The 12,500-nt window shown below is 36.8% G+C and overlaps 1 protein-coding gene across 1 annotated transcript in view; it reads right to left on the bottom strand.

The window, feature by feature from the left end:
- The window catches only part of LOC145269048 (uncharacterized), an 80,860-nt gene that overhangs the window by 57,095 nt on the left and 11,265 nt on the right, over nucleotides 1-12,500 (bottom strand). The window contains exon 3 of the mRNA XM_080124650.1: nucleotides 6,500-6,633. Coding sequence (XP_079980776.1) covers nucleotides 6,500-6,633 — 134 coding nt within the window. The remainder of the gene's footprint in view (nucleotides 1-6,499; nucleotides 6,634-12,500) is intronic.

Below are 12,500 nucleotides of genomic sequence, written 5' to 3' on the forward strand. Positions count from 1 at the left end.
TCCCCCATTTCCCCTTCACTCCTCACATAAAAAAATCGGCCTTGTACCTAATTTGATTGGTGGGGGAGCAAATAAATACCTCAAAGTGTAGTATCTGTTCACCAGATGCTGCACTTCAATTTCTTGTTCTCTGTTAGTGGAGGAGAAATCGTTCACAACTGAGACAATTTTTATTTTTGTTCCGTTTCTCCATGTTAAAGAACGACTCTGGTGTCTAACTCTGTCCTCGTGGGGAGGCATAGTAAATAGTAACAACCTTTAGCTTTACTCTTTACGTCGCTAATTTTTTCTAAATTATATGCCAATTTTTTTTTGTCAATTTTATACACCCCATTTCACAGGCATAAAATGTTTCAATCAAAGTCATTTGTTTTCCTAGTTTTGCATATAGATTACAAAATATATTACATTTCCCCAAAACGTCTGGCCTTGATGAAGGGGAGAATAAAACTTGACGCTATGGTTTAAAATGGCCAGGCGCGAACGCAGACCCCACAATTTTAATGAACCACCGTTCTTCCAGATCAAACATACCCATTCCTGTGCCTCGATACATCTTCTATCATTATATGTAATCAGTTTTTTTTATAATAGTCAACCATATAGGAGCCTGTTCGTGACCACACACACACACACACACACACACACACACACACACATTCAGCTTTATATTATAGAGATATAATATAAAGCTGAATGTCGCCTGCCCTATATAGAATGGAAATAGGCACAAACTTTAATAAAGACTTTTCATATCTATCTGCGTAAGTATACTTTGATAATTATGTTTCAGTTTGAAGAAATATGGTATAATAAAATATGGTATAATAAAATTATGGTATAATAAAATTATGGGGTATTCGTTTATATAGAAATATGTCACAAAGTTTAACAAGGTTTTTTAATATAGATCCACAGAATATTGTGATAAGTGTTTCAGTGTGAACAGGTATGGTATAATAAATTATGGGGTTTATCTATTTTATTTTTAATTTCATCATATTTTGCTTTGATTTTGATAACCCCAAATTCGAATCTATCTCTTTACAACCACTCCTTTTTATAACCTATCATACTTTCATAAATAAGATCTATTTTCTGTAGTCTGTTTTTTAACCCAGTCAACGACGGGTACTTTTGCTAGGATATATATATATATTTATATATATATATATATATATATATGTGTGTGTGTGTGTGTGTGTGTGTGTGTGTGTGTGTGTGTGTGTGTGTGTGTGTGTGTGTGCGCGCGCGTGTGTGTGTGTGTGCATGTGTGTGTGTGTGTGCGTGCGTGTGTGTATACGTATGTATGTATATTTTATTTGAAGGTTAACAATTACATATGGTCGCTACAAATAGCCATCTGTTTCAGTCAATGAGACTTCCTCAGGCGACCTGGAACTTCTGAACGTCACAAAGAATATATATATTTATATATATATATATATATATATATATATATATATATATATCGCCAAAACCTCTGGCCTTGATGGAAGGGAAACGAAAACTTGCTATGATTTAAAATGATCTGTAATAACAGAACCAAAGAGGAGAGATATGAGAAATATTTGGAAAATTTGGCCAAACTTGCCTAAATTTGGATATACAATGTCCTGTGGTCCAGCTTCAATTTTACTGCTTCGGTTATCTCTTCTGTGATCTTGACAGGCCATTAACATAAATTCACCTGTCATTCGTTTTTTACAGATGAAATCGTCTGATCGTCAATGACAAGATTCAAGCAACCAAGCAGGTTAACTTATATATACTCGTATATGTACATTTATATATTATATATATGTGTGTGTGTGTGTGTGTGTGTGTGTGTGCGTGTGTGTGTGTGTGTGTGTGTGTGTAAATTCATATGTTACAGTTTTTTTTAAGATAGAATAGACCAAGCTAGCTTCAGTTGTGCTTCTTTTGTTGTCTCCCCTGTGGCCTTGCTATGCCAGCAATATATATATATATATATATATATATATATATATATATATATATATATATATATATATATATATCGAGTTTTTGATTTCCGGTTCATTGACTGTCATGGCTCTTGTGGGTTGCGACGTTGTTTGGTTGTGTCTTCTCTTGCTTATATATATATATATATACATACATATATATATATATATATATATGTATATATACACATACATATATATATATATATATATATATATATATACATACATATATATATATATATATATATATAACTACTTCATTTACTCATATAAATTTAATATACGAAAGTATAGATTTATGCGTAAACTTTAAGTATTTACTTCAAAAGTGCTCAATACGTAGGTAGAGCTAGTTAGTAATTTATAAAATATATATGGCGATTAAGCTACACTGAATATTCTGCATTTCATCCACTATAGGATTCGTCAGGCTTATGCGCGAATTCTGTGGTTGCTTCTTGTTTTTATATATGTTGAGGATTTCTAGTTAGCCAATCAGCTTTCTAGTATCCACCGCGCCCCTTCCTATAAGCCAATGGGCATGCATTTTATCGAACAAAGGATTTGTTTTAGAACTAGGTTAGTGGTTTCAGGTAGATCTTTTCCTTCCTTTTTTATATATATATAAATATACTTATGTGTACACGCATACATGCACATATATATACATATATATATATATATATATATATATATGTGTGTGTGTGTGTGTGTGTGTGTGATCGTTTATGTATATTCATGTTTATTTAATTTATTTATTTGTTTGTTTTCTATTGTTATTGTTAGTTTTAAAGCTATTTTGTATCGCTATCCTAGAATAAGTTTTATTTTATGAACACAGTTGTTTGCTACTTCTCGTCTACAGTTTAATAGGTTTTGAGGTTCTTTAAAGTACAGGATAGCAAATTTTTCATGGAGGCATAATTTACATGGGTTGTCTGCACGTGGTAGCTTGTCTCATTATTTTCCATTCGACTACCGGCGAATGTCCGCTTTCTTTGAGTCGCCAGTATTTAGTCAGTATTTATTCGCTAGTGTTGTTTTTATACGGTGTTTTTTTATTTTGGAATGTACTTTTACACCGTATAAAAACAACACTAGCAAATAAATACTGGGAACTCAAAGAAAACGGACTTATATATATATATACATATACATATATCAGATCATCCCATAAGTTCTATCCGAATTTTTACATTTGTTTTTAAATTGAACGAAACTTAAAAAATATTGTGTATATTGTGTCATTTTTTTACATTTTAATGTTTAGATGTATTTTAACTGATTACATTTTTTTTTTATAGAACGATGAAATTTAAATTTGCTGGATTACAACCCTACTAACATGGAGGAGCCTAAGAATCATTTGAGGCATATAATGCTTTATGAGTTCAAGAATGGAAACTCAGCAGCCGAACCGGCTAGAAATATTCTACTTTGAATTGTTACCACCTAATGCAACAATTAATGCTCAAATCTAGTGTCAGCAATTAGAGCGTTCGAACTAAGTTTTGAGAGAAAAAAAGCCTGCTCGAGTGAATTGAAAAGAGGTGATATTTCATCAGGACAATGCACAAGCCCACACAGCAAGAATTACCTCACAAAAGATCGAAGAACTTGGTTGGGAGAAAATTCCTCATCCACCCTATTCTCCTGACCTTGCTCCTTCAGACTACCATTTGTTTCATAGCTTACAAAATCATTTGGAAGGAACAACTTTTGTAACGCAGAAATATGTTGAATCTGACATTTGTGAGTTCTTTGAATCAAATCCAAAAAGATTTTACAGTGATGGAATTAATAAATTTGGCAATAGATGGAAGGAAGTCATAGATAATCATTTTTTTTTTAATTTCACGTTAAGTATAATTAAATGTAAACTTTGGTCATGTCTTTTCTTTATTCCTAAATTCGGACAAAACTTATGGGATGACCTGATACAATGATTCCTGAGTTCTGACAAGATATACCTGATGAAGGTCTGAGGTTAGATCAGCCAAAACGTGTGAAAATAACACCTAAGATGAGGACAATAATCTGAATAATCCAGATGATGAAAAAATGTAAATTAATTTGGTTAGGAGAGAATTCCTCATCCACCCTATTCTCCTAACCTTGCTCCTTCAGACTACTATTTGTTACGTAGCTTACAAAATCATTTTGTAACGAAGAAAGACGTTGAAACTGACATTTGTGAGTTCTTTGAATCAAATCCAAAAAGATTTTACAGTGATGGAATTAATAAATTTGTTAATAGATGGAAGGAAGTCATAGATAATAAGGGAAATATATTAATGATTAAATCTTTCATAAAATGTCACAGCCTAAGAATCAGTTGAGGCATAGAATGCTTTATAAGTTCAAGAAAGGAAACTCAGCGGCTAGAAATATTCTACTTTGAATTGTTACCACCTAACCCAACAATTAATGCTCATATCATATGCAATTAGAGCGTTTGAACAAAGTTTTGAGAGAAAAAAAAACCTGCTTGAGCGAAAAGCGGTAACTAAAGGGGAGACGGAAAAGTCGGGTATAGCCAACCATGTCTGGATGGAGAGAGAGGGGACCATCGCCCCCTATGGGATGAAGTAAAAATAATAAACAGAGAGACCCACTGGAAAGTGAGAAAACTTAAAGAAACAGCTCACATGCTCGGACATAACAACCTACTGAGCAAACCAAGCATAGAGCTGAATGCAATTTGGACACCTCTGATAGAGAGAGAAAACCTTGAATGACAACATAGGTTTAACATTAACAAAAACCAACTAAGAATTGTTGACATATGGCCGAGTGGTCCTAGACGTTGTATCAAAGTTTACAGTTACCCAAAGGTGCTTAGTTCAATCCTGAACGAAGGCAGTGAAAAAGTAACATTGAAAAACAGAGAATCAGCAACTATGTCCCAAAGCCTAGCTGGAGTCTGAACACGGTACCCCCGTAATAATAATAAAGGGTTGGGTTCGAGACTCCTAACAAACGGTTCACCTTACGAAGGCCGGAGGGCAAAACAGCCGAAACGTTGTGACAATAACAACCAACATGAGGAAGTCAGTCCGACAATCTCATTCAATGAAAACACCTCATCTCAAAAATGCAGACAATTACTGCTTGAGTGAATTGAAAACGGGTGATGTTTCATCAGGGTAATTCACAACCCCACACAGCAAGAATCGCCTCACAAAAGATCGAACTTGGTTGGGAGAAAATTCCTCATCCACCCTATTCTCTTAACCTTGCTCCTTCAGACTACCATTTGTTTCGGAGTAAACAAAATCATTTGGAAGGAATAACTTTTGTAATGCAGAAAGATGTTGAAACTGACGTTTGTGAGTTCTTTTAAAAGAAAGGATTTTACAATAATGGAATTAATAAGCTTGTTGATAGAAGTCATAGATAATCAAGGAAAGTATATTGATGAGTAAACCTTCGGTCACTTTTTCTTTATTCATAAATTCGGACAGAACTTATGGGATGACCTCATAGATTTTTGTTTTGCTAAAATCCGAATTCCAATCTTCATTATATTAAAAGTGTTCGACCGAGCTTCAATCTATGGTCCCCCCTCGCCAAACTTTCACAAGAAACACCCGTCTAGCTGAAAACACTATCAATAATTCCCCGCCACTCTTTATCTGTGCCTAAACCTAAACGTAGATTCCATGAACAAAGCTTCTTTCTTAGAACTGCACGCCTGCGGAATTGTCTTCCGTTTTGCTGCTTTCTGGCTGACTACAATATGGTTGTGTTCAAGTCTAATGTAAATAAGTTCTTGATGAGTCGTTCCATATAAGTTCTCAAATTTACCGAATTTTCATTACTAATGATTACTATATTGTCCAATTTCTACTGTACACTCTTTAACCCTTATCCTTGAGTGGACTCTTCGCCTTGATAATGTGGTGATGCCTGTGTAAAAAAAAAAACGCAGCATCTTATCGATTTAAATATCTATCTAGCTTAAATATTTTTCGTATCAAATTCTAGTCTTAATGAAAGCATTCTTTTGTGTTATTGAAGTATTTCATATTTCATAACACCTGCATTTTTTTTGTTATTGAAGTATTTCATATTTCATAACATCTACATCTCTGTACAATAAAAGCTTCACGCTTAGGTGACTCGACGACGCCCGGGAGCCCAATATACAACATTCTTTCTTCTGCTACATTTTTTTTTTTTAATTTCACGTTAAGGTGTAGCAGAGTGCGGACGCGCGTATAGCAGTTGTATGCAAATGACTCAGCCGGCTGCGAGATGACGCCACTTAAAAAAAGAAGGAAGAAAATAAAAAGAATGTATGCGCAGACCGAAGATCACGTTACAGACACGTGGGTGACGTCACAGACGAGACGAGAACTCACTCCTGACCGAAGAATGGAGAAATAAAAGCCTTTTAAAACCTGAAATATCGAATTGGATTTATTTTCTCTTTCTTTTCTTATTTTCATTGTGACGGAGTCTACAGCGTTTTGGGGCCCTACGTATCAACGACTATGTTAGAAAGCAGTGGATTCTCTTTGACTTACCTGGAGACCAGCATAGGGATGACGCTGGTTTCTGCATAATGTAATACATTCGTTAACGCTATCTACATCTCTCATTTGATGCTTTAAGTTGCGGCTCCGAGTGTCTTTATAACATCCTATAAAACCCGAGTAACCTGGAAAAAGAAACAGACGTTAGGGCTAGAGGAGTGGAAATAAAACTGAATTTGTTATCATTGAAAAAAAAAAGACAAGAAACATATTTAAAAAAAAACATGACGGGATCAGTCTAGTTTGATATTTCTGTTTGTATGATACTATAAAGTGAGCCTGAGTCACTACGTGCTGAGAGGGGGGTGGCAATAGACAAAGGAATAGGAAGTGTCTGACAATAAACAAAGAGAGAGGAAGTAGCAAACAATGAACCTGTTGATATTTTTGGAGCGAACCTTTTGGATTTGGCAATGACAATACAAGCCTACAGATTTGACAATGACAATAGAAACCCACAGAACAGATAAAAAAGGGAAGGGTAGCATCCAGTAGCCGGGGTGGAGGCGACTTCAAATACCAAAACAGAGAGTTAGTTGTCAACTAGATGCCGTTCACGGTGGATAGGAGTTGATAGCGACAACGTATAGACAGTTTTTAGAGTTGACTACAAAACAGAGATAGAGACGAATTGCGACTAATTGACGAGCCTAGCTGTGACTCGCCCTGTATATATATATTTGTATATGTGTATGTATCTATCTATCTATCTATCTTCTTCTATATTCCTATAAATTCGTTTTTCTTTTGTGTGTATTGATATTCAAATTAAAAACCCTCTTTTCTATTTATTTAAAAAGAAAATACAACTTTGTTATATATGGGTCATGGAATTGCATTCATCTGCAAAAGATCTAGCTAATTTGCATATTCTTTTAAACATTCATTTTAATTAATTCCTTATTAGTTTTTTTCAGTTTTCTTATGGGATGATCATCTTTAGTTAACTATTACGTGTAATTATATTCATGCAGATATTCTACATGATTTATACTTGCATAATATTTGCGTAAAATCTTTACAGTAAACAAAAAATTGTTTCCATATATATTTATGTATACGTATATATTTTTGTTTAATCTATTAGTCTCTATATATATATATCTATATATCTATAAAAGTGAACGTGTCTTTGTGTCTGTCTATGTACATTTTTCCCTGCGCAATATCTCTGTCAATTTTTAGTCTACAGACTCGAAATTTGATATACAGGGTACTGAGATTTGGGAAAATCTTTCTGATCGGTTTTCGGCCAGAAAGTTGGCTATTAAGGTGTTAAAGTTCAACGATTTGACCTTTGAGAACTCTACCAAACTCCCCTGACAATTTTGAGTCTAAAAACTTGACATTTTAGATATAAGTTCCTTGGACATGGATCTAACTTAATAACTTGATTTGACCACAAAGCAATAAATGTTAAGAGGTCATAATAGGGGCCAAAGTTTAAAAAATTGACCTTTTTTTGTTTTTGTTTTTGTTTTCTTTTTTGTTTTTGTTTTTTTTTTTTGCTCAGCACACACCTCCAAACACCCGGGCAACGTCGGGCACCCATGCTAGTGTATGTATATATATGTATAGAATGTATGGAATGTTGATGGAGAGGTTAGTACCTTTGGTAGAGGGAGCGCTCGCCATGTCCTTTTCTTAGAACAGCTCGTCTGCCACTGGACCTCACCTGGCACTCAGCTCTCACCTATGGCTCTCTGTTGCTGTCTCATGCAACAATGGTCACATCCTGGATACTGGCTTCGGCAAGCTTGCTAAACGATGTGAGGATATCCGACGAGTCTGAAACCCTCGGTGAGTTAAAATCGGCTGCGTCATGCTCACTGCACGTAAAGCATTACTCCCGGCGGAAGATCAAATGGTTATGAAAGCGATGGCAACAACTGCCGTTGAGTTGCCTAGAGCAGGATGTGACGCCCAAAGAAGTCCTGTAGAGGTACTGGTAATATTTGACTCTTGCCAAACCCACGTGCGCGACGCCCGCCGTTGCCCTCCATATCCCTTTCTAAGCCCCCTCCCTTTCTCTCTCTCTCTCTCTTCCTCTCTCTCTCTCCCTCCTCTCTCTCTCTCTCTCTCTCTCTCATACACACTCTCTGTATCATACAATGCGCACACAGCACACTTGGTAGAACTAGCAGACTGCTCTCGATGATGATACACCTTTTCCCCCAACTCTCAGCTCACCCACACGCTTGTATCGCACACGCACGCGTACGTGCACGCACACGGACATAAGAAGATGAAAAAAACACGAATGAAGGCGAAAAAAAGACCAAGATGAAAAAGAAAATAAAAATATTTACCGCAACCTGGCAGTCTCCCGTTGAAACGGTTCTTCCTGCCACTAAATTAAGCCCAGGCCGAGAGAGTGGGATTGCCCCTGTGCACTGGTCTTCTCACTATAAAAACCTTTACATATTGGACAGTTTTGCAACTCTACATCGATTACAAATCTGTCTACGCACACCCTTCAAGTTCTACGATGATGCGCATGTGACTAAACCAATAGGTGTCGGTGAACACTAGCGTTTGTAGTCACAGACCTGCACGTAAGCGGTCCATAGGCAAGTGGTTGCTCTTTTTCCTGAATCCAAGGGCAACAAGAGAGTTCACTCTCTGACCGTGGATGTGTCAACATCCGGTTCGCAGCCAACTCTAATCAATCCCCACAGCGGTGCGGTTACTTAGGTGGCAGAGTATTCGCCCCGCATGCAAGAGACTTCAAGTTTCAAATGCAGAGTTTGGGTTAGGGTTTAACTGATAAACCCAACTGGGGCGAAACTCGAGTCTTGGACTTTCGGTTTGTTGGCTGTCAGGGCTTTTGTGAACTACGACATTGTTTGACTTTTGAAATAATGATATCATCTTTCCCATTTTGAAACCCATTTGTGATTAATTACACGGAATTCTGCCTTTTGGATTACTTCGAAACATCTTCCATTAACGGGCGACTGAACAACCTTTTTGGACAGCACTGCCAAGCCTTGCACGAGGTAGTGGGTTAGGTGGGGTGCCCCAGACAAATTCTTGCCCTTCCAGTGTCTGATCAGCTTACTGCGATTAACGGACTCATCCTCATAGCGATCGAACAACATTGTAAAAAAAAAACACAAAAGGATTATCCGCATGGATTGTCCGAACCTTATTGAATATAGCTATCAAGAAGAACAGCGTTTGTCGCAACGGATCTCCAGTGTTAGAAGGTAGATACAGCCACACTCAGCCACACCCGATTTGTGGACGGGAGATCCCTAAGTAAAGAGGGAGGGAGCTACACCTTCCGGAAAGAAAAGCCGCAAGTAAAAGACCGGATTCACGGTGTTGAGTTTGCCATCAGGACTACTTTGCTGAGGAGCATGCTTGCGCTATTAGTTGGAATCAACTCATGAAACTTTGCACCCCTCTCAGCAGGGCCCTAACGCTTACGCTTACAATCCAAGATGACGCCAAGGAGCAATTTTAAGAACAGTCTGAGCAAATCAAGAGAAGGCAAGATCAATAATAAGAAAGTGTGCAGAGCACAGCCTTTGCATCACAAACACCTTGTTCAAGATGGCAGATAAGTACAAGACCACGTAAAGCATTTATTTCCCTCTCTTTTGATCTCTCTCTATCTCTTTCTCTCTCTCTCTCTCTCTCTCTCTCTATATATATATATATATATATATATATATATTTATATATATATACTAGCAAAAGTACGCGTCGTTGACTGGGTTCAAAAACAGCCAATAGAAAATGGACTCTGATTCATGAAAGTATGATAGGTTATGAAAAGGAAGGGTTGTAAAGAGTTAGCTTCGAATTCGAAGTTATCAAAACCAAAACAAAATATGATGAAAGTAAAAATAAAATAGATAAACCCCATAATTTATTATACCATACCTGTTCACACTGAAACGCTTATCACAATATTCTGTGCATCTATATAAAAAAAACCTTGTTAAACTTTGTGACATATTTCCATTCTATGGAGGTCAGGTGCGAACGAACACCCCATAATTTTATTATACCATATTTCTTCAAACTGAAACATAATTATCAAAGTATACTTACCCAGATAGATATGAAAAGTCTTTAATAAAGTTTGTGCCTATTTCCATTCTATGGAGGCTAGGCGCGAACGCAGACCCCACAATTCTATCATTATATGTAATCAGTTTTTTAAAATAATCAGCCATATGGGAGCCTATTCGTGACCAGACACACACACATACACACACACACATATTCAGCTTTATATTATAGATATATCTAATATAAAGCTGAATGTGTGTGTGTGTGTGTGTGTGTGTGTGTGTGTGTGTGTGTGTGTGTGTGTGTGTGTGTGTGTGTGTGTGTGTGTGTGTGTGTGCGGTCACGAATAGGCTCCTATATGGTTGACTATTATAGAAAACTGATCACATATAATGATAGAAGATGTATCGAGATACAGGAATGGGTATGTTTGATCTGGCAGAATGATGATTCATTAAAATTGTGGGGTCTGCGTTCGCGCTTGGTCCACAAGGTATGGAAATAAAAAAAAAATAAAAAAAACGTTTACAAGTGATGTTTTAACTTAAATAGGGATGGTATAATAAAATTCTGCGGTCTGCGTTCACGCCTGGCCTCCATAGAATGGAAATAGGCACAAACTTTAATAAAGATTTTCATATCTATCTGCGTAAGTATACTTTGATAATTATGTTTCAGTTTGAAGAAATATGGTATAATAAAATTATGGGGTTTTCGTTCACACCTGACCTCCATATGTCACAAAGTTTTACAAGGTTTTTTTTAATATAGATCCACAGAATATTGTGATAAGTGTTTCAGTGTGAACAGGTATGGTATAATAAATAATGGGGCTTATCTATTTTATTTTTATTTTCATCATATTTTGCTTTGGTTTGATACCCCCAAATTCAACCCAAATTTACAACCCTTCCTTTTCATAACCTATCATACTTTCATAAATCAGAATCCATTTTCTGTAGGCTGTTTGTGACCCCAGTCAACGACGGGTACTTTTGCTAGTATATATATATATATAATATAATGGAATAATCACGTTGACACACAGATGAGTGACCATTGGCAAATACCAGGCGCTGTATGTATTGTGCCAGGACGTACAAATTTCCAGGTTATGGGTGCATTAAAACCACAGGGAGAGATTCATCTTCAGTCTTTGCGACATGCATTTTGGAGAAGGAAAACTCTGTTAGTTCTGTCTTGTGACAATCATTTACACCGACTGAGGTTAGCAGTGATTAACACAAATAATGTATGGTCCTACACAAAGCCTTCATCATGGTAAAACAAACCATGGGTTGATTTTGGACAACTTAGTTGCCAGAACCTCATTATTCGACTCGGGGTGGGAGGAACGTTATTTTTTATTTTTATTTTTTTTTTTTTTTTTTACACAGTGATCACCACTTATCAAGGCCCGGAAGCCACTCAGGGATAAGGGTTATTGCAAGTACATTACGTTAGTGAGGAGATTTGATGAAGTGTTTAATTAGGGGGGCGGTTCATTAGGAATTTGTTAACATTAGACTTGAAGACATCCAAGTTGTAGTCCGGAGGGAAGCAGGCAGACGGAACAGAGTTCCACAGGCGTGCAGTTCTAAGAAAGAAGCTTTGTTCATGAAATCCGCGTTTTGATTTAGGCACAGATATAGAGTGGGGGAAATTTTTCACAGTGGATTCAGCTAGACGGGTGTTTTTCGTGAAAGATTGGCGAGGGGGGACCAGGGATTGGAGTTCAGATGAGCACCTGCCATGAAAATAACGATAAAACAAGGATAGGCTCGCAACGTCTCTTCTGTGGGAGAGGGGTTGCAGGGTAGAGAAAAGGGCATCCCCCACTACGCCACGAAGTCTATTTTGTACTCTGTTAAGGCATGATAGGCTATTTTTAGCAGCTCCTGCCCAGATATGGCAACAGTATTCCATCCTTGGCCGTACTTGGCTTATTTGAGGTATGAATAAATGTGAA

Source organism: Euprymna scolopes, chromosome 45, assembly GCF_053919585.1.
Source record: "Euprymna scolopes isolate OS-2025 chromosome 45, ASM5391958v1, whole genome shotgun sequence".
NCBI lineage: Eukaryota > Metazoa > Mollusca > Cephalopoda > Sepiida > Sepiolidae > Euprymna > Euprymna scolopes.